We start from the raw sequence: 17,930 nt of genomic DNA on the forward strand, positions 1-17,930 counted from the left end.
CCTCTCTGGGCAACCTGTGCCGGTGCTCGGTCACCCTTACACTGAAAAAGTGTTTCCTTGCATTCAGACGGAAGCTCCCATGTTTCATTTTGTGCCTGTTGCCTCTTGTTGCACGTGCATGCGCAGATGTGATCTGTTGGAAGCTGTTACACGTATAAATTAAATTTGTGCTTTCTTCCAATGAACACTTAACCGTTTGGTGCAGCTTCCTGCACATAGAAACCATGATTATGTATTTAGTTTTTTTATGATTTTTTTTTTGTTTGATTGTCATCATGTAGGGTAAGTCTTACCCCTTCAAAGGTCCATTCCCTCCTATGTGGAATCCGTTGGCCTACCTGGACTACAACAACCTATGGAGGACCATGGATGAAATGGGAAAGGAGGTATGGCATGAGGAATTGCAGCTGACCATCTCAGTTGAGCTTTGTCTCCATGAGGGGCAGAGTGAAGACGGGACTAGGATGCAGATAGGCCAAGCTGCTGTAGCTTGAACAAACCTGGTGCTGGCAGGAGCAGGATGGTGCCATGCGTTTTGGTACACACTGATGGTCAGAGCACATGTTAAAAGTGGCATCCTAGCAAGCTTTTCTGAAGGCCATGCTGCTGGGGCTGTTTGCAGTCATAGCTTTGTTTTTCTGTATATATGAGCATTAGGATTTATGCATGTGATTTTTAGCGCTTTGCCTGATGAGCAAGTAAGTAATGTAATGAGTAATGTGATGAGTAAGTAAGTAATGTTTTAAGAGGCTTGTAGACCTCAAACATATGACCTTCTCCACCCTCAAATTCTGCTCAACCATTTTAGTTTGTTACCAGTAGTGTATGTTTTCCATTGACTGAGCTTCAAGACTTTGAGAAGAGGTTGCTGTTACTTGCATAGATGAGTGGGAAAGATATGGAATAGCTCAGAGACATTCCACAGCACTGTACTTTGCCTTTCTAGGCAAAGTTCTTAACTCTAAAATTATTCTCTATTCTTAGATTTAAAAAAAAAAATAATCTTAAAACAAACAACAAAAACCTAAAAGCATCCTCTGTTAAATTCACTGTGTTACCTGCCAGGAATTTGCAGGCTGAATTACCATGTAAAGATGGGATTGATTGTGTTCTCTCTTTCTTATGCCACTCATTCATTTGCTGATGAATGCTCTTTTGTATCTCCTTAGATTCCCAGTGAAGCCCCATGGAAGGCTCCCCATGCAGAAGAATGGGACAAAATGACTATGCAAGATTTCATAGATAAAATTTGCTGGACAAAGTAAGAAACTCTTTAATGTGAAATATAATCGCTTATATTTATATACTGTAGACTTCCAAGCAGGCTTTTCTGCTTTGCAAACAGATAATACTACTACTAGAATACAGCCTTTTTAAAGAAATGGGGTGAGAAAATCTTGTAATAATGGACCACAACACCTGCCAGCACACACAGTAAATTCTGTTATGTTTCCATAACTTTTTAGACTGAAGTAAAGATAAAAAGAAAACGTATTTGGGGAGAGTTACTTTTGAAGACATGGGTAGTACCTTCATCTGTTATATGCACTTGCCCTTTCTTTACTGTGTGTTTAACTTTTAAGAGAAAAATGCTCTGGCTACAGCAGGTTTTTGAATTGAACTTTTGATGGAACAACACACATTTATTCTGTGCCGGACCAGCTGATTTTACCAAAGTGCTATAAAAATAACATTTGTCTTGAAATAGCACTAAATCACTTTAACACCCATCATTCTGTTGTTTAACTGCTGCACTATATACCACCCAGGGAAACTGAAAATGCTTCCTGTTTTTATGTATACATCAAAGCAGTTTTTCTTTACTCGCCGTTCACAACAGTTTGATTGATTTTCTCCGCACTGAAGCAGGAAAAAAAAAAAATAGTTAATTCTGCCTTGCTGTAAAGCAGATTGATTTCTACAGCAACGTTTTCAGAATTGCTAAGCACCTGACACGCGGCTGCAGCGAGGTGGCACGAGCTTGGTGCAGAAGCCTGCTAGCACCCACTCAAGCTGACGCTGTCATCGAATAGGGGCATTTTTACGGCTTCAGCCAGCCTCTGGAGAGCAACTTGATCATTGTTAATGGTCAGTAGGCTCTTATCCAAAAACTTTTAATTCTCTGCTTGTTTGCTTTAACAAGAATCATGATTGCACAAAAGCATATAGAAAGCTTTTCTCATTTGTATTGACATCTATATTTAGTAAAAACAAATAGAAATGTGTGCTGGCGGTTCTGCTGGCCATCTGAACCTCTGATTTGGTAAGGAACTATACAAGTAAGCAAAATGCCACGCACCGGTAATCATTCAATATCCAATAGCTCAGGTGACTACAGTCATATTTTTTCAAACTCTGATGGAATAAGACTTGACATTTTACCTGAATATTGGCATAACTGTCAGGCTTCCTTAATGCCAAGATGGTTTTCAGATTTTATATGTGCATCTCAGCTTGATTTGCCCAGTTTGTTCAAGATTTAGAAAAACGTGCGGTAGCAACTTTCCACCCTGGAAGGTAATGATCCAGAAGGGTAATCTTCTATTTCTTCTCATCTAACAGACTGTACAGATTTGCTTTTGGCTACAGTTGCGTGCTGGAAATACCCCAAGTGTTCTTGGTTGAAATTATACTGCCCTTTCTAGGTAAAACACTAGGAGAAACTGGGGAGCTGAAATGCTGAAAAGCAATGGGAGAAAGCAGCAGAAACCAGGAGAATTTAGCCACCATATAATAGCTTCTGCTTATGAAGTATTAATAAATACACGTACTAATTCTCCCATTAGACAAAATATCTTTCAGAGTTGATCATATTTTGCAGTATATAAATTTATACAGAAAAATATTTTCTGTATTATTTTTGGCTGTCAAGAATGAAGCCAGAATGCACCCATATTTCAGAAAATGCATCAGCTTTTTAATTCAGTGGGACTTTGCATTTTTAGAAAGGACAGAAGATGCCTTTTTCCTATGTAGATCTACAGCTGTTTGAAATAGTATGTTAAAGTTACATTTTTCACTTTTTTTCTTTTTTTGAAAGTTTGAAGACTGTGAAAAGAAAGAAGCAACTAAAAGTGCTAAAAGTGGATTCTGTACTGACTTTGGAATTTATTGATTGCTTGCTGCCTTGCATATGAAATACCTATAGAATCTCAGTCCCTGTCAATCACAATGCAGTTAAGCTGAGCATCTGCTAGTCCTGTCCATGTCCCTTTAAACTCCTCCTCAGAGTGAGGGCAGAGGAAGTATTTACTTCTAACAGGAGTGTTTCCCTGAGCCTTAATTAACTCTGTCTTAGTGCAGCACAAAATCTTATACAGTTTTATAGAGTAATTTTCAGTAGAGCTGTTATGAAAGCACCGACTGGGGGACATAAAGCAGTGATCCTTTTTCAGACACATGTCACTTTTCCTCTTCTTCGTTCATCACCACTGGCTAACAGACCACTGTTTAAAATTCTGAGTTGGGCAACCAAAGCATCCTTTCCCTTTTCTTGCCGGACTTTTGCCGGAATGTGTATATGCTGTCTCTTCACTTACGCCTTCCTACTTACATTTCTTTCCTTGTTTGTGTTCCAGCTGCAGCACCCTTCCTGGGCACAGCAGAGGAGTGGGCAGTGAGGGGATGCTGGCTAATCCAGAGATCTTAGATAATTAGCTTAGATAAGATCCCTAACTTTTTTATGACAGGTGTTGAATAGTCTCAATGCTGTGTGCTTGAGGGACAGGCATTCAGGAGGTGCAAACAGAGCTGCAGATCTTGTGTGTAACCCAGGAACAATAGGAGGACATGGTGGTTTTGGAGTCCAGCGAAGACAGGAGGGCTTGCTTCCCTTAGTCCCAAGTCTAGGATGACAAGCTAATTTTGCACTAGTAGCATAAAGTGACATAAGCTTTCATGGGCTCTTATGTCTCCTGGAGCCCTGATTTGACTGGAATACAGCAGTACTTGGTTAACATGTTTTTGCAGGGTTACTTGAAAAAAGTTGCATAAAAGGAATTGGTAGTTCCCTACTTCAACTGAAATTACAGAATCACAGAATGTTCAGGGTTGGAAGGGACCTCTGGAGATCATCTAGTCAGACCCCCCTGCCCGAGTAGGGTCCCCTACAGCAGGTTGCACAGGACAGCATCCAGGAGGGTTTTGTATGTCTCCAGAGTGGGAGACTTCACCACCTCTCTGGGCACCCTGTTCCAGTGCTCTGCCACCCTCAAAGTAAAGAAGTTCCTCCTTATGTTAAGATGGAACTTCCTATGTTCACGTTTGTGCCTGTTACCTCTTGTCCTATCACTGGGCACCACTGAAAAAAGACTGTTCCCATCCCCCTGGCACTCTCCCTTTGAGTGATTATAAGCATTAATAAGGTCCCCCTTCAGTCGTCTTTTCTCTAGACTACAAAGACCCAAGTCCCTCAGCCTTTCCTCATAAGAGAGATGTTCTAATCCCCTAATCATCTTCGTAGCCCTTTGCTGGACCCTCTCCAGCAGTTCTCTGTCCTTCTTGAACTGGGATGCCCAGAACTGGACACAGTACTCCAGATGCAGCCTCACCAGGGCAGAGTAGAGGGGAAGGATGACCTCCCTTGACCTGCTGGCCACACTCTTCTTGATGCACCCCAGGATGCCATTGGCCTTCTTGGCCACCAGGGCACATTGCTGGCTCATGGTCATCCTGTTGTCCACCAGGACTCCCAGGTCCCTTTCCACAGAGCTGCTTTCCAGGAGGTCAGCCCCCAACCTGTACTGATGCATGGGGTTATTCCTCCCCAGGTGCAGTACCCTACACTTGCCCTTGTTGAATTTCATAAGGTTTCTCTCTGCCCAACTCTCCAGCCTGTCCAGGTCATGCTGTACGGTGGCACAGCCTTCCGGCATGTCAGCCAGTCCTCCCAGTTTTGTGTCATCAGCAAACTTGCTGATGGTACACTCTATCCCTTCATCCAGGTCATTGATGAATGTATTGAACAGGACTGGACCCAGTACTGACCCCTGAGGGACACCACTCATTATTGACATCCAACTAGACTCTGCACCACTAACCACAACCCTCTGAGCTGCATTTGCCAGCCACTGTTCAATCCACCCCACTGTCCATTCATCTAACCCACACTTCCTAAGCTTGCCTATGAGGATGATGTGGGAGACAGTGTCAAAAGCCTTGCCGAAGTCAAGGTAGACAACAACCACTGCCCTCCACCCATCCAGTCACGCTGTCATAGAAGGCTGTCAGATTAGTCAGACATGACTTCCCCTTGGTGAATCCATGTTGACTACTTCTGATAACCTTCTTTTCTTCCAGGTGCTTTGAGATAACACCCAGAACAAGCTGTTCCATCATCTTTCCAGGGATGGAGGTGAGGCTGACCGGCCTATAGTTTCCTGGGTCATCCTTCTTGCCCTTTTGGAAGACTGGAGTGACATTGGCTTTCCTCCAGTCCTCAGGCACCTCACCTGTTCTCCAGGACCTTTCAAAGATGATGGAGAGCGGCCCAGCAATGACTTCCCCCAGCTCCCTCAGCACTCGAGGGTGCATCCCATCGGGCCCCATGGACTTGTGGATATCCAGTTTACCTAACTGATCCCTAACTTGTTCCTCATCAACCAAGGGAAAGTCTTGCTTCCTCCAGACTTTGTCTGTTACCCGCAAAGTCTGGGACTCCTGAGGACTGGCCCAAGCAGTGAAGACAGAAGCAAAGAAGGCATTCAGCAACTCCGCCTTCTCTGTATCATCTCTCATCACTGCACCTGTCTCATTCAACAGCACACCCACATTTTCCCTAGTTTTCCTTTTGTCTTCTATATACTTAAAGAAACTCTTCCTATTGGCCTTGACATCCCTCACCAGGTTCAATTCCAAGGCTGCCTTGGCTTTCCTTGTTTCCTCCCTGCATACCCTGACAGCATTCTTATACTCGTCCCAAGCAGTCAGCCCCTTCTTCCACCTACTGTAAACTCCCTTCTTCCACCTGAGCATTTTCAGAAGGTCCCTACTCAGCCATGCAGGTCTCCTTCTTCCCTTGCCTGATTTCTTGCTCTTTGGGATGCACCGATCCTGAGCTTGGAGGAAGTGACGCTTAAATAGCAGCCGGCTCTCTTGAGCCCCCTTACCCTCTAGAGCCCTCTCCCATGGGATTTGTCCAAGAAATTAAGGAATCCTTTGCCTGCAGTGAAAGAAGATGTTGCCAAAGACAATCTCCCCCCTACTAAAGAACAATCTTGTCACCCTTCTTCAGTTTTTAAATTAACTCACTTTCTTGTCTTTGTTGCAGTGCTGCCAAGAGCTTCGCAACTCTGTTTGTGAATGTTGATGTCACTTCTGAACCCCATGAGGTCTCTGCCCTTTGGTTTTTGTGGTACGTGAAGCAGTGTGGAGGGACGACAAGGATATTCTCAACAACCAACGGAGGACAGGTGCTGTCAACCATCACCTTCTGTGGTTCATAACAGGCTCTTGTTTTAATTTCATTCTTTTGATTGTTTTAGTTCAGAGGTCCAACTGAGACATCCATGATTTTGAGTTAGTAGTACATTGATAACTATTTCTATCCATTTACACACATTAATCTGGATCTTGCAAAACTAGTGTTGAAGGCTGTTCCTGTGCTGAAGGCATTGTCCCAGGGATCAGTAGATGTGTATCTGTTCCTGGCTCTGGTTAGAACATGTACAACATGTACTTTGCTTATCCATGTTGATAAAGGAAAGTTTTACACATGCATATTTCTGTCATGAGGCTCAAGCAAGCCTTACCACTACAGAAGCACTTAATGGAGATGGCAGTGCTAGCTGCACAAGAGTGTAGGGTGCTCCAAATTAATCCTGAAAATGTTGCCCAGAGCTGGGTTCCTAAAGACACAAGCTTCCAAGGATTAAAGCTATTAAGATTTTAAAATCAGTCTGAAAGAAATTAACACCCCTGCTTAAATATGTTATTGTTCTGAAATGTTTGAAATCTGGTACATTAGTGCTGCTTCTGCATTGCAAGAAAAGAAAGATTCTGTTAATGGTGTTTTACTTGAGAAATGCAAATTTTACTAATTGTATTAGAAATAATTATATTTTTATAAATGCAAATTATTTAATCATAAATAAATAAAAATACAAATACACTAACACATGTTAAAATGCATAAATTTGCATAGATAAGCAATAATTATAGGCAATTTAACTGTAAATACATTGAATAAAATATTATTTGAGTTCAGTATTATGTTAGAAGTGATTTGAGTTTAAGTTAGATTAGGTTGAGTTTAGGTTAGATTATATACTGCAGGAGACATTTTTGGTGTGAGCTACGTCACTTCTTATACCTTGTTATTTATTATGAGGTTCAGGGTTCCTACTTCTGATACAGAGAGCTCTGCAAGGATGAGAGTAAACTTAGAGAAAGGTTTAGAAGTTTAAGTGCTTTTTAGAAGTGTTGCTGATTCACACTGGTCTGTGGAATCCATTTGGACCCCACATGAGAAGGGATTTTCTCATGAGGTTACTGATACTTCTGGTTTTGGCTGGGTGGTCAAATACAGGAAGTATTTGAGGAGTTCACTGAAAGAAAAAGTAACGTGGGTGCGTTTTCCAGGTGAGACTGCCAAAATTCCCAAAATTGTTTTGATAACAGCAGAAGAATGGGGTTTGTTCTGAATGCCAAGCAAAATGTTTGTCGTGGTACACACTTCACAAGCACCGCTCTGCTGAGTCCTCTTTGCCGAGTTGTTGTTTGCTGTGTTTCAGGAGAGGAAGTTTGTTGGGGGCTCTGGCCAGATCAGTGAGAAAATAATGGAGCGCCTGGGAGGCCGGGTGAAGCTGAGGAAGCCAGTCATCCGCATCGACCAGTCGGCTGAAAGTGTCATAGTGGAAACCTTAGATCATGAATTATATGAGGTAACGAAACCTCTAACACTTAAGCAGCCGTTTGTGCTGGGACGGCTAGAAAACCTTTAGCTTTTCCTTTTTGACTTCTTCAAAATCCTGTACAAAAGTGTAGCAGAGATTTAAGTGACTATGACAGAAAGTCACACTTTCTGCTTGTCCTGAAGTAATAGCAATGACAGAGCTTTAAAGTGATGCCTGAAAAGCAAAGTGTGTATTCAAACTTTGCCTTTGCTAGCATCTCTTCTTTGTTTTCAGTTACCTTCCAGATTAAAGGATAATTGTAAGGTCAACACAAATATGTATCTTAGTAATAAACTTTCTGTGAAAAACATTGCAGGCTTTGCTTCCAAGTTGTAACAGGGGAGTCCAGATGGAGGGGAGACCAATGGACTCTTATAACACAGTGCTTTTTTTTAAGCACTGGGGAATGAACAGCTGTCCATCATTCAAACAGATGGCTGTTTATATAATGCTCGTTTGTTGTTTAACAAGCAGGATTTTGTGAGGGTTTGGTTTTGCAATTCTTACGCTAAATGCCAAAATTGCATCAGAAGATGCACCCTGCAACCTCCCCAGATGTCCGCCAAGATCATTAGAGCAATATACTTAGGATGAAGTAGTGGAGAATGTATTTGGTTTATGTATAATTTCTTTTTCAGGGCAAATATGTGATCAGTGCCATTCCCCCAGCTCTTGGTTTGAAGATTCATTTCAACCCGCCTTTGCCCCCAATGAGAAACCAGCTCATTAACCGAATCCCCATGGGCTCAGTCATCAAGTGCATTGTGTACTATAAGGAAACTTTCTGGAGGAAGAAGGGTATTACATTTTATTTGAAAGGAATAGTAATGACAGAGAGGGGGAAGAGGGTATATGGTAATGAGTAGACTTTGTGTTTAGAAGATGCTGGACCTTAGAAGGAGAGTCATACGCTTGTACACCATTTTTACCTTCCCTGTGTGAGAAACTTGAGATCCGTTGGGGAGAGAGGGTGGACGGGGGAATAAAAAGGAGGTAGGCATGAAAGGAGAACTCATGCCTGTAGTTTATTACTTTGGTTGTTCTTTGTTGTTCTCTCCTTCTCCTTCAGTGGCACCTGGGTATGAGATAAGTCTCTCCCACTTGTACAGTAATGTAAAGGTACAAGTGATATGTGATGGAAAGCTGTTTTATCCCATCAATTAGCAGCCTGCAAAAATTCTGCCTTTTGGATGCAGCGGGCGGGATTAATTGAAGGTGTCCTCACATAGACATCCCCAGCTGGGCTAGTGATCCTGCACTCCCCTTACATGCTGAATACTTCCATCACGCTTCCTCAGCTCTCTTTTAGAATTTACAGAATATAAGACAAACTGTAATGGAGTAGCACCCATTTCTCATCACTGGTTATAATGAGTCCGCATCTGTGTTTGTCTACAGTGTCATCCACCCTTCATCTTTGTGGATGATTTTAAGAGTTCTGGATCCTGATATATTCTAGCTATTAGGTTTGGGATAGATTGGCAAGAGGTGACTTCCATTTCCTGATAGAACCCATAGCTTACATACTGTGCTTTGCTAACACCATTGTTGTTCTTTTAAGAACAATTTATTTTCTTCAAATCCTTGTTTTAAGAAGAAAATTATGTTTTCAAAACAATGTATGAATATTTCCTATGTCTGACGTAAATGTCATATATGGAAACAATTGTGGTAGAGACACTTGAACATCTTCAGTATCTGAGAGCAATCTGTTTCTGTGCAATTAATAATTACCTTGCTAGCCAGGTCACAGAATAATTTATTTTCCTATCATGAATTCAATAACAGGAGATTCCTTTATTGACCGTCTGGTTTAAAGATGCTTGAAAAGGATTGTTAATTGTCAGCACATCTCAGATCTAAACTTTCTCTTCTAGAGAGGAACTAGCAGTTCTCTGACTCGAGGCAACGCTACACTACACTGCCTTACCGATCATCAAGGGAGCTGGGTGCTAATCTTTGTCACTTGATGGGGGTCACTTTGCTTAGGTTTTTTTTTTGTTCTCCTTTCCTTTGTTTTCATATCTCCCTGCATTAGAATCATAGAATCAGGGGATGATATAGATTGGGAGGGACCTCTGGATGTCATCTAGTCCCATGCTTTGCTCAAAGCAGGATGAATTTAGATCAGGTTGTTTAGGGCATTTTCCAGATGAGTTCTGAGTATTTCACAGCTTCTTGGAAGCTCGTTCCTGCATTTGGATACATGGATCCTAATTTCTTTTCCACCTTGTGCTTAACAGGGTATTGTGGTACCATGATCATTGAAGATGAGGATGCTGCAATTGGTTTAACACTTGACGATACTAAGCCTGATGGCAGCTTTCCTGCCATAATAGGGTAAGATACAAAAAAATTGTCTAGTTAATGCTTTTTTGTCTTGTCTTGGCAACAACTGAAACAGAAAACCTACTCTTGAAGGGAAGGACTTTAAAATAGTTAAAGAGTTGAGTCTCTCAGTGTGGTGAATATGTTCTATGATTTTTTTTATTTCAAAAAAAGTCCTCTCTGTGATTTAATCGCTAATTTAAAAAAAAAAAGAAATTCTGCTTTTGTTTTATTCCTCACAGTCATCTTTTGCTTTTTTGTGTGACAAAGTACAAAACTGGAGAAAAGGAAAAGAAGGGGAAGAAAAAAGGGGCTGATTGCAGAAATATAGTTTTCTCCAAATATATTGGTTGCCCCAAATTTTCCAGTTCTTAAAATAGATTTTGTTTTCTAGAATTATATTTTGCTTTTTTCTGTTGTGTTGGTTTTTGGTTTTTTTGGGTTTTTTTTTGTTTGTTTTGTTTTGGTTTGGTTTGGTTTGGTTTTTTTTTTTTAAGCAGCCAGAGAATATGACCAGTATTAGAAAGTTTCTTAAACAATAATTTCCAGTTCAGTCCGAGGCATCACATTTTGTTGCTATATGCCTGCACTCATTGCTGTATAAAGTTAAGCTCACTGCGAGACAGCTCATACAAATATTCTAACCTGAATGTCAGAGTGGTTCTTTCCACACTGAATCCTGCCAGCAGCAGGCAGAGCATACAACACTATGCAGAGAGGTGAAATAGATATTTTGGATAGAGACCCAAAAGCTGTTACTATGAATCACAGCATCCCATCACAAGGTATTGGCATTTTAAATAATGCAGGAAACGTAGTAACATAATGGAAGTAAATTGTTTGTGATCTTCCTACAGCTTCATCCTTGCTAGGAAGTGTAGAAGACTGACAGGTCTCACAAAAGAAGAAAGGTAAGTACAAACACTGGAAATCTGCATGGAATCTGAGACAAAATTTTGTTATAAATGACCAGAGCAGGGAAAAAAAAAACCCACCCCCGATTTGAAGGAAGTGGTCTGTAACCTTGTGACAGTAAGCAGACATCACTTTAAGGAAGAGGGTATTTTACTTGGTTTTGGATGAAGGCCCCACAGAATTCCCACAAACTGGCAGCAGGTGTGGTAGCTACCCCCTGCCCTTTGGAAACTCTCTGGTGTTGGTTCTCATTTTCCAGCAGGGCTGCTCTGCTTATGTGACTCTAACAAAAGAACTGCTCTAAGCTGCTGAATATGAAAGTAGTGTAGATATTCTGCTGCCCTCACTGGAAAGGGTCCAGGACCAGCCTCATCCCCCCGCACTGCTACCTCTCTGCCTTCCTGCAAGTGCACTGAGCGCTTTGAAAGCTCGTCAGAAGGGACAGGTTTGGCCACTGTGCTTGATTTTTTTCTAATCACCCTGGAGGGTCCTTTCAGTGTCTGTAACTAAGTGCAACCTTGAGGCTGCTGTAGCTGCCATGAGCAGTACCTCAGCATCATGAAGGGGTCAAAAAGCTGCCTCCAGCCAGCTATCCACCCTCAGTTATGGGGAAAAAACTGCCCTTCAGGCACACATGAAGGTCATTTTTACTGTCTTCTTGAAACAAATCTCTGCATACAGTAGTGCTCTTTGTAAATTCTATTTTAGTAATAAACCAAAGTAATGAGTTTTTTCCATTGCACTGATTCACAGTATCTGATCAAATTAAAGCTACGAGTAGAGAGTGTGGATATGAGGAGAGCCTTATTTTGACACGGAGAAAATAGATTTGTTTTTCAAGCATGCCACAAGGACTGTTGTGTCCAAGTAAACATTTTTACAGTAATAGCTAGTCTAACTTGAGAAGATGTAGTTTTCTCAGATCAGCTTTGCAGGTAGTCTAGCAGTCTGTGTGTAATGGGTCTAAATGGGGCTGTTAATGTCCCAGTCTTTTCAAATGACAGCCTGGTACCACAGAGCACTTCTAGTTTTGGCAGGAATGGACAATGCAGCCTTTTCCTCAGCACTCAGGCTTTGAGATAGACCAGCAGGTGACTGACAATAAAAGTAGTGTAGGTATTTTGAAATCCAGCGTTTCCAGCATTTTAAGCCATCATAAACACCAAATGGCATCTTACACTGTGTGTCAATACAGTGGATACAAGTGAGCATTTGCAGTATTTGAGAACAGCTTCTCTTTTTGTGAAATGAAGGGCTGTCCTGGCTGTTTGCAAGGCACCACGATGGAAAAGTTGCTTTCCCCTGGGCATTAAAAGCATTAGCACAGTTATCTGACTCTGCTGCTGCCTACGGCCAAGTTTTAAACAAAAGGATTTTGAACTCTTGTCTTTTGAGGAATAAACCTTAGACTAGGAAGGACTTTGCTTTGGTAAAGAATGGTTGTGAAATATGCTTGGGTTGGTACCCGATAGATGCACCCTGGTGCAGGGGTACCTCTCTGGCTCCTGCAGTCCTGGCCACAGCCAGCCAAGGCAGGAACCCTCTGGGCTGCACTGCAGCTCCTCTCCCACCCATGGGCGTAAGTGTCCTTCCAGTGGAAATCTGGGTCCAGGAGAAGGCAGAGCATGAACGTGGACTTTCTTACAGTGTACAGTCAGGATGCAACCAGTTTGTGATGTTTAGACGGGGGCTGTGGTGTCTGTGGTGTCTGTCTCTTCTGAGGAGAGGCTTCTTGTAGCACCCTACAGAGAATGCTTCTTGCTGAGATGCTGTGTTTGCCTATCAACACAAGCTGGGCTCTCGCTTTATCACATTGATGACGGGGTAAGGTTTTTGGTAATCATTGGATATGAAGAATAGGATGTAGAGTCCATGGCAGCTAGACTAAATCATGGTTGGGAACAGTGGTTGTGAGAGGGGATGGAAACCGTTTTACAGCCTAAGCCAGACTGAAGGGAGTAAAATTCACTGCTGCCTTCCAGCTGGTCTTCCCAGGCCAGGTGCCAATGACTAATTACAGTGGTTAGATTGTGCCCTACCTTTCACTGCTGTGCAACGACAGTGATGGCATCATACACTGCTGTGGAATAAGAGACCAGGGAGAAGAGCTGACTGCATGTGCAATTCTTCCACACTGGGCACAGTCTAACTCTCAACAGGACCCTACCTGGGTAGCTCCAGGCATAACATACCACTTACTTTTCGGTGGTGGCAATTTCACAGCTGAGTCCAAAGCCAAGAAATAAGGATTTTACCACTGCATGTTCCATGCTAGCATTAAACATACCTCCATAAATAAGTATTTCTTTAAACTGTTCTAGGATAAAAAGTGCTGCTGTTGCAGAGAGACCAGTACATCTGCAAGGATTGCTCTTATTAAGGGGAATGACTTCTGTGACAGATTACTGTTGGCACAATTCAGTCCTTTAGAAACTGCTTCTCTGTGTTATTTTTTTCTGTCAAATAATACCTTATTATTGATGAATAATTCCTTCCAGGGTCAAAATTTCTTAAGAGTCTGAAGATGCCCTTGACCTGAAGCTTAATATTTTCTTTTGCACAGCTATCTTAAACTGACTTTATCTGTATTTGCAGTGTAGTTAGCAAACAGCAGTGAACTTGCACCTTCTTGGAGCCCTGCAGTTGGCTGTACATGAGAATCCCTACCAACCTCTGGTATGCTATTTCCAGGCTCCCTGGAGGGTCTGCAAGTCACGTGTGGAAAAAGGGCAGGGCATAGGCAGATCGAGAGGTGTTCTCATCCCAGTCATGGTGCTGGAAGCAGCAGAAGCAGATGGGTCCCAAGGTGATTACTTGCTTTCCTGTGGAGCTCCGTGGTGTTACTAACCTGCCCTGAAAGCAGGAGCTGGTGGGCATTTGTGAGAAACGGTGAGCAGACATCAGTGGAGGCTTTGCTGGATCATGCTGTTAAAATGGCCTTATTCTGTTCAGACACTGGGTAGGTGCTGGTGGTCTGCAGGGCAGGGTGGTCACCTCACTTAGGGAGAGACAGAGAGAGAGATGGAGGAAATAATCCCTTTTGTTATGACTGTTGCTGGATTCCAGTCAGCCCCTGACTGCTGAGGAATGTTCATATATAGATCCCACAGCGCTCTCAGCCTTCCTGGTCAGTCACTGTGTCACCATGCATATCTGCTTCTGGAGCAGCCTGACCCTTGTCCACTGCCCTGGGATACAAGGAAGGGGCTACTTCCTTCCCCTCTGCTGCTGCTGGGCTTGACATCTGCCAGCAGCAAAATGACCCCTGGGCCATGGCTCTTCCTAAACTGTAGCAGCCTTCACTTTCCTGCTCAAGCCCCAGCCTGCACAGAAGGATAATTTTTTCAAGGTCTTCCTGTTGTGCTTTTTTTTTTTTTTTTCTCCTCATCCCCTTTCTATAGCATTCTTTGAGTTCAGCTGCTTCTGGATGTAGCTGTGCTCATGTATAGCTGGGTTGCTTCATACAGCAGTATAGATACGGTTTCCTAGTATGCTTATATAGCTGCAAGTGTAGCCCGTACAGTTACAGAGCTGCGACTGCTGTATTTCTGTGCCCAGCATGGCTTCCAAAAGTAAATGTCTTTCCAGTGTTGTGTTTGTGTGTTTGTTTTTCATAATTGTTAACTATTATTTCATCTTGATCTTCTTCTGTTTGGGAATTGGTGCAGTGCAGCTAGCAGTAAAGAGTAAGACCCAAAAGCTTGTAGTAACAAACTTAATTGCACTTGGGGTTTGCTACAGAATGAAGTATATTCATGGATTTACCGACTCATAAACTAAAACGGGAGGGAATTTTATAGATACAGGAATAAAGTACTGCTACCCTGAGAGCCTCAGGCTATCAATACCTGCATCTTTGTAGGAACAAACCATAAATTAGACTATGTGCCAAGACAAAAAAGTGCAATGCTTTACTCCTTTATTTTCCTGACAGCCTAGAGAACCTTTGGATAATGTATGGATTTGGGCTGCTAGAGGTATCTTAAGGGAACAGCTTACATAACTGCTGGTGAAACTGGCACTTACGCAGCACAGAAGTTTGCGTGAGGTATTTCTAGTGAGCCAGAGGCTGAGCAATTAGGATAGATCCCAAAAAGCTGGAACCTCAAGTTCAAGCAGGTACTACTTCTTGTTCTCTTGAAACTAGGACATGTTAGAAGTGGTTTGTTTTCCCTTTCCTTACTCGGAAGTCTTCTGTTGCTTTTCTCTTACAGGAAGACAAGGCTGTGTGAGCTCTATGCGAAGGTTCTGGGATCAGAGGAAGCTTTACATGTAAGCACACAATCTAAACCATGGCGTCTCTTGTCAGGCTCGTTGATCTGGGGAAGGGCAGAATGAAACCGGCATGCAGCAGTGCTCCAGCACAGCACTGCGTAGCGCTGTGGAAAAGGTACCCGCTACAGGAGCGCTCGCCGCTTTTTGTAGAGGAGCGGAGAGAAGGTTATGGCAAGTCTTGGGTTGTGTTTGACAGTGAGGATAAGAATGAGTTTATGAAACAGTTAAAAGGCAGATATGTTCTTGTCCAGCTTCATGGCTGGCATGCACAGTGCTCTACCACCACACAGCTATTTTCAGATGTGTCAGGCTTGCCTTTCCCTGTCAGTCTACGTTGAGCGCAATGTTTTTTTGCTCTTGCTGGGTGCTAAGATCCATTGCTGCATATGGTTGGGTTTTTTTGCCTTTCCCTTGCCTTCTCTTCCCTGTAATGGCAAATAGCTGATAGGATTTGTGTGATCTCACACTTAGTTTGTGATCAATGCCGTTTATCCCTTAAGGGCAATATTACACGTGTTCAATGATGTAGACGCCAATCTCAAGATGACATAATTTTAAACACATCGATATTGTATGTGGAACCATGCAAGTGCCATACTTTGCATTTTTAACAGTAAATATTTGTATCCAATGTACATATTACAAGTGTTATACCTGTGCACGCCAGAGGTTAATTTTGCTTTATATGACTCAAAGCATGAATCTGTGCTCAAAGCATAAATTTACATTGAAAAATTAAGAGCATTATGTTCTACAGTGGCCAGATGAGCCATTTTTTTAAAAAATAGCTAGTAGTGTCTAAAATTAATGCTTATTGTGTTGGATCCATGTTGCATTAAGAGACTTGTTAAAAGCGCTGGTTCTCATCAGATATTGACATGCAACAAATCATAAAGTATTCTCTGCTGTCTCCTCAGTTCTTTTATTAGCTTCCTCAGGACTTTGTCCTTTCCTTGAGTGAATTAATCTCTGTTTTACAGCCAGTGCATTACGAAGAGAAGAACTGGTGTGAAGAGCAGTATTCTGGGGGCTGCTACACAGCCTACTTCCCACCAGGCATAATGACTCAGTATGGAAGGTATGGTGTTTATTTATAGTGGGCTTTGGAGCAATAAGATAAGACCAAGTTAACAAATATCCTCAGAAAGGGTCATAAATCCTCTGTCACCGTTCGCTTTATACCTTTAAGATCACTGGGGAATATTTTGAACAGATATTATAACTTGTCTTAGTTGGGCTTCATGATGGATGAGTACAGTATCATTAGGGGGTTTTATTCACTTTTGTTATTCGGTGAATACAGCTGACTAGGTTCTTGGAAGGGAGTTGGGAAGTTTTCACAATCTGTTTAAAAAGCTGGCATTGGGGTATTTGAGATCGGTGTTACCATTTCCGGCACATCTTTAGCTGTTTTTTCATATCTACTGGCAAAGAGTTAATTCCTGCCAACACTGACAGTAATGAGTGATTTCTTTGGACTGTTCTTTTCATTTTAGCAGTCAAGGCTTAATATAGTAATCAGTGTGCCATTGTATATGGTTCTCTCCGACATAAGATTTTGCATGAAAATAAGATTTACCAAAAAGAAAATGGCTTACTGGTCAGACTGGTGATTGGATTCAGATACATAGTTTTCAATGTGGTGGCATAGCCTTACTTTTGAAGTATAAGTAAGTTTTCACAATTTAAAAAAGTACTTAGAGCAATAAAGCAGTTGCAATGAATAACATATGGAGGCCTTAGTATTTAACGTAATTTTAATGATAATTATTGCAAATTCTGGCAAAAATAGAGTAAAAAAAAAAAGCCATCCTTTTATTTTTTTTTATTTGCTCATTACTTTAGATATCATGGCGATGTACTTCAGAATGCTACACTGTGCCAGTAATGCCTAGCATTGGTATTTATGACACTGGCTAAAATTGTGACAGAGAATAGGTCTCATCTCAAACTTATTGTCCTTTATTCCTACGAGCAGTGCAAATGTTTAGAAAGCATGAACACTGGGGTGTTTGCTGTAAGAAATTAAATGCAGTGCAGAATCCCGCTTCAGCTCAACGCACCCAAAGTTACTGTCTTTAAGTGCTCACTGTTATTTAAAACACTTTTATTTGAGTATTAACCCAAGGATTTCAGTTATCTTTCCTGATATGGTTGATGTGACTTACTGCTTGTCCCCCTCCAGGATTATTCGGCAGCCCGTTGGCAGGATCTATTTTGCTGGCACAGAGACAGCCACAGAGTGGAGCGGATACATGGAGGGGGCTGTACAGGCTGGGGAAAGAGCAGCCAGAGAGGTACAGACAAAAGCCCAAAACAGGGGGCACTGTCAAGTTTCCTATGGAAAATGAAAGATCTTTTGGTTGGAGTCGCAATGGGAGCTGAGTGTTGACAGCTTCAGGCATTTTGAAATCTTGATGCAAATTCCTGAGAAGGGGCTAGACTTCAAAAAGGATGAAGGTTTTGCACTTAGATTTGGAATGATTAGGACAGACTGGCTATTTCATCAAACTCTTCTCT

The 17,930-nt window shown here is 42.1% G+C and overlaps 1 protein-coding gene across 1 annotated transcript in view; it reads left to right on the forward strand.

Annotated features, from left to right (window-relative positions):
- MAOB (monoamine oxidase B) overlaps positions 1-17,930 on the forward strand; it is a gene marked incomplete at its 5' end in the record, with an annotated part of 59,699 nt that overhangs the window by 35,193 nt on the left and 6,576 nt on the right. The window contains 10 exons of the mRNA XM_082491534.1: positions 282-386; positions 1,170-1,261; positions 6,269-6,410; positions 7,731-7,880; positions 8,531-8,690; positions 10,136-10,232; positions 11,078-11,131; positions 15,350-15,407; positions 16,391-16,488; positions 17,596-17,707. Coding sequence (XP_082347660.1) covers positions 282-386; positions 1,170-1,261; positions 6,269-6,410; positions 7,731-7,880; positions 8,531-8,690; positions 10,136-10,232; positions 11,078-11,131; positions 15,350-15,407; positions 16,391-16,488; positions 17,596-17,707 — 1,068 coding nt within the window. The remainder of the gene's footprint in view (positions 1-281; positions 387-1,169; positions 1,262-6,268; positions 6,411-7,730; positions 7,881-8,530; positions 8,691-10,135; positions 10,233-11,077; positions 11,132-15,349; positions 15,408-16,390; positions 16,489-17,595; positions 17,708-17,930) is intronic.

Source organism: Vanellus vanellus (genome assembly GCF_965231255.1).
Source record: "Vanellus vanellus genome assembly, chromosome: 1".
In the NCBI taxonomy this organism is placed as follows: Eukaryota; Metazoa; Chordata; class Aves; order Charadriiformes; family Charadriidae; genus Vanellus; species Vanellus vanellus.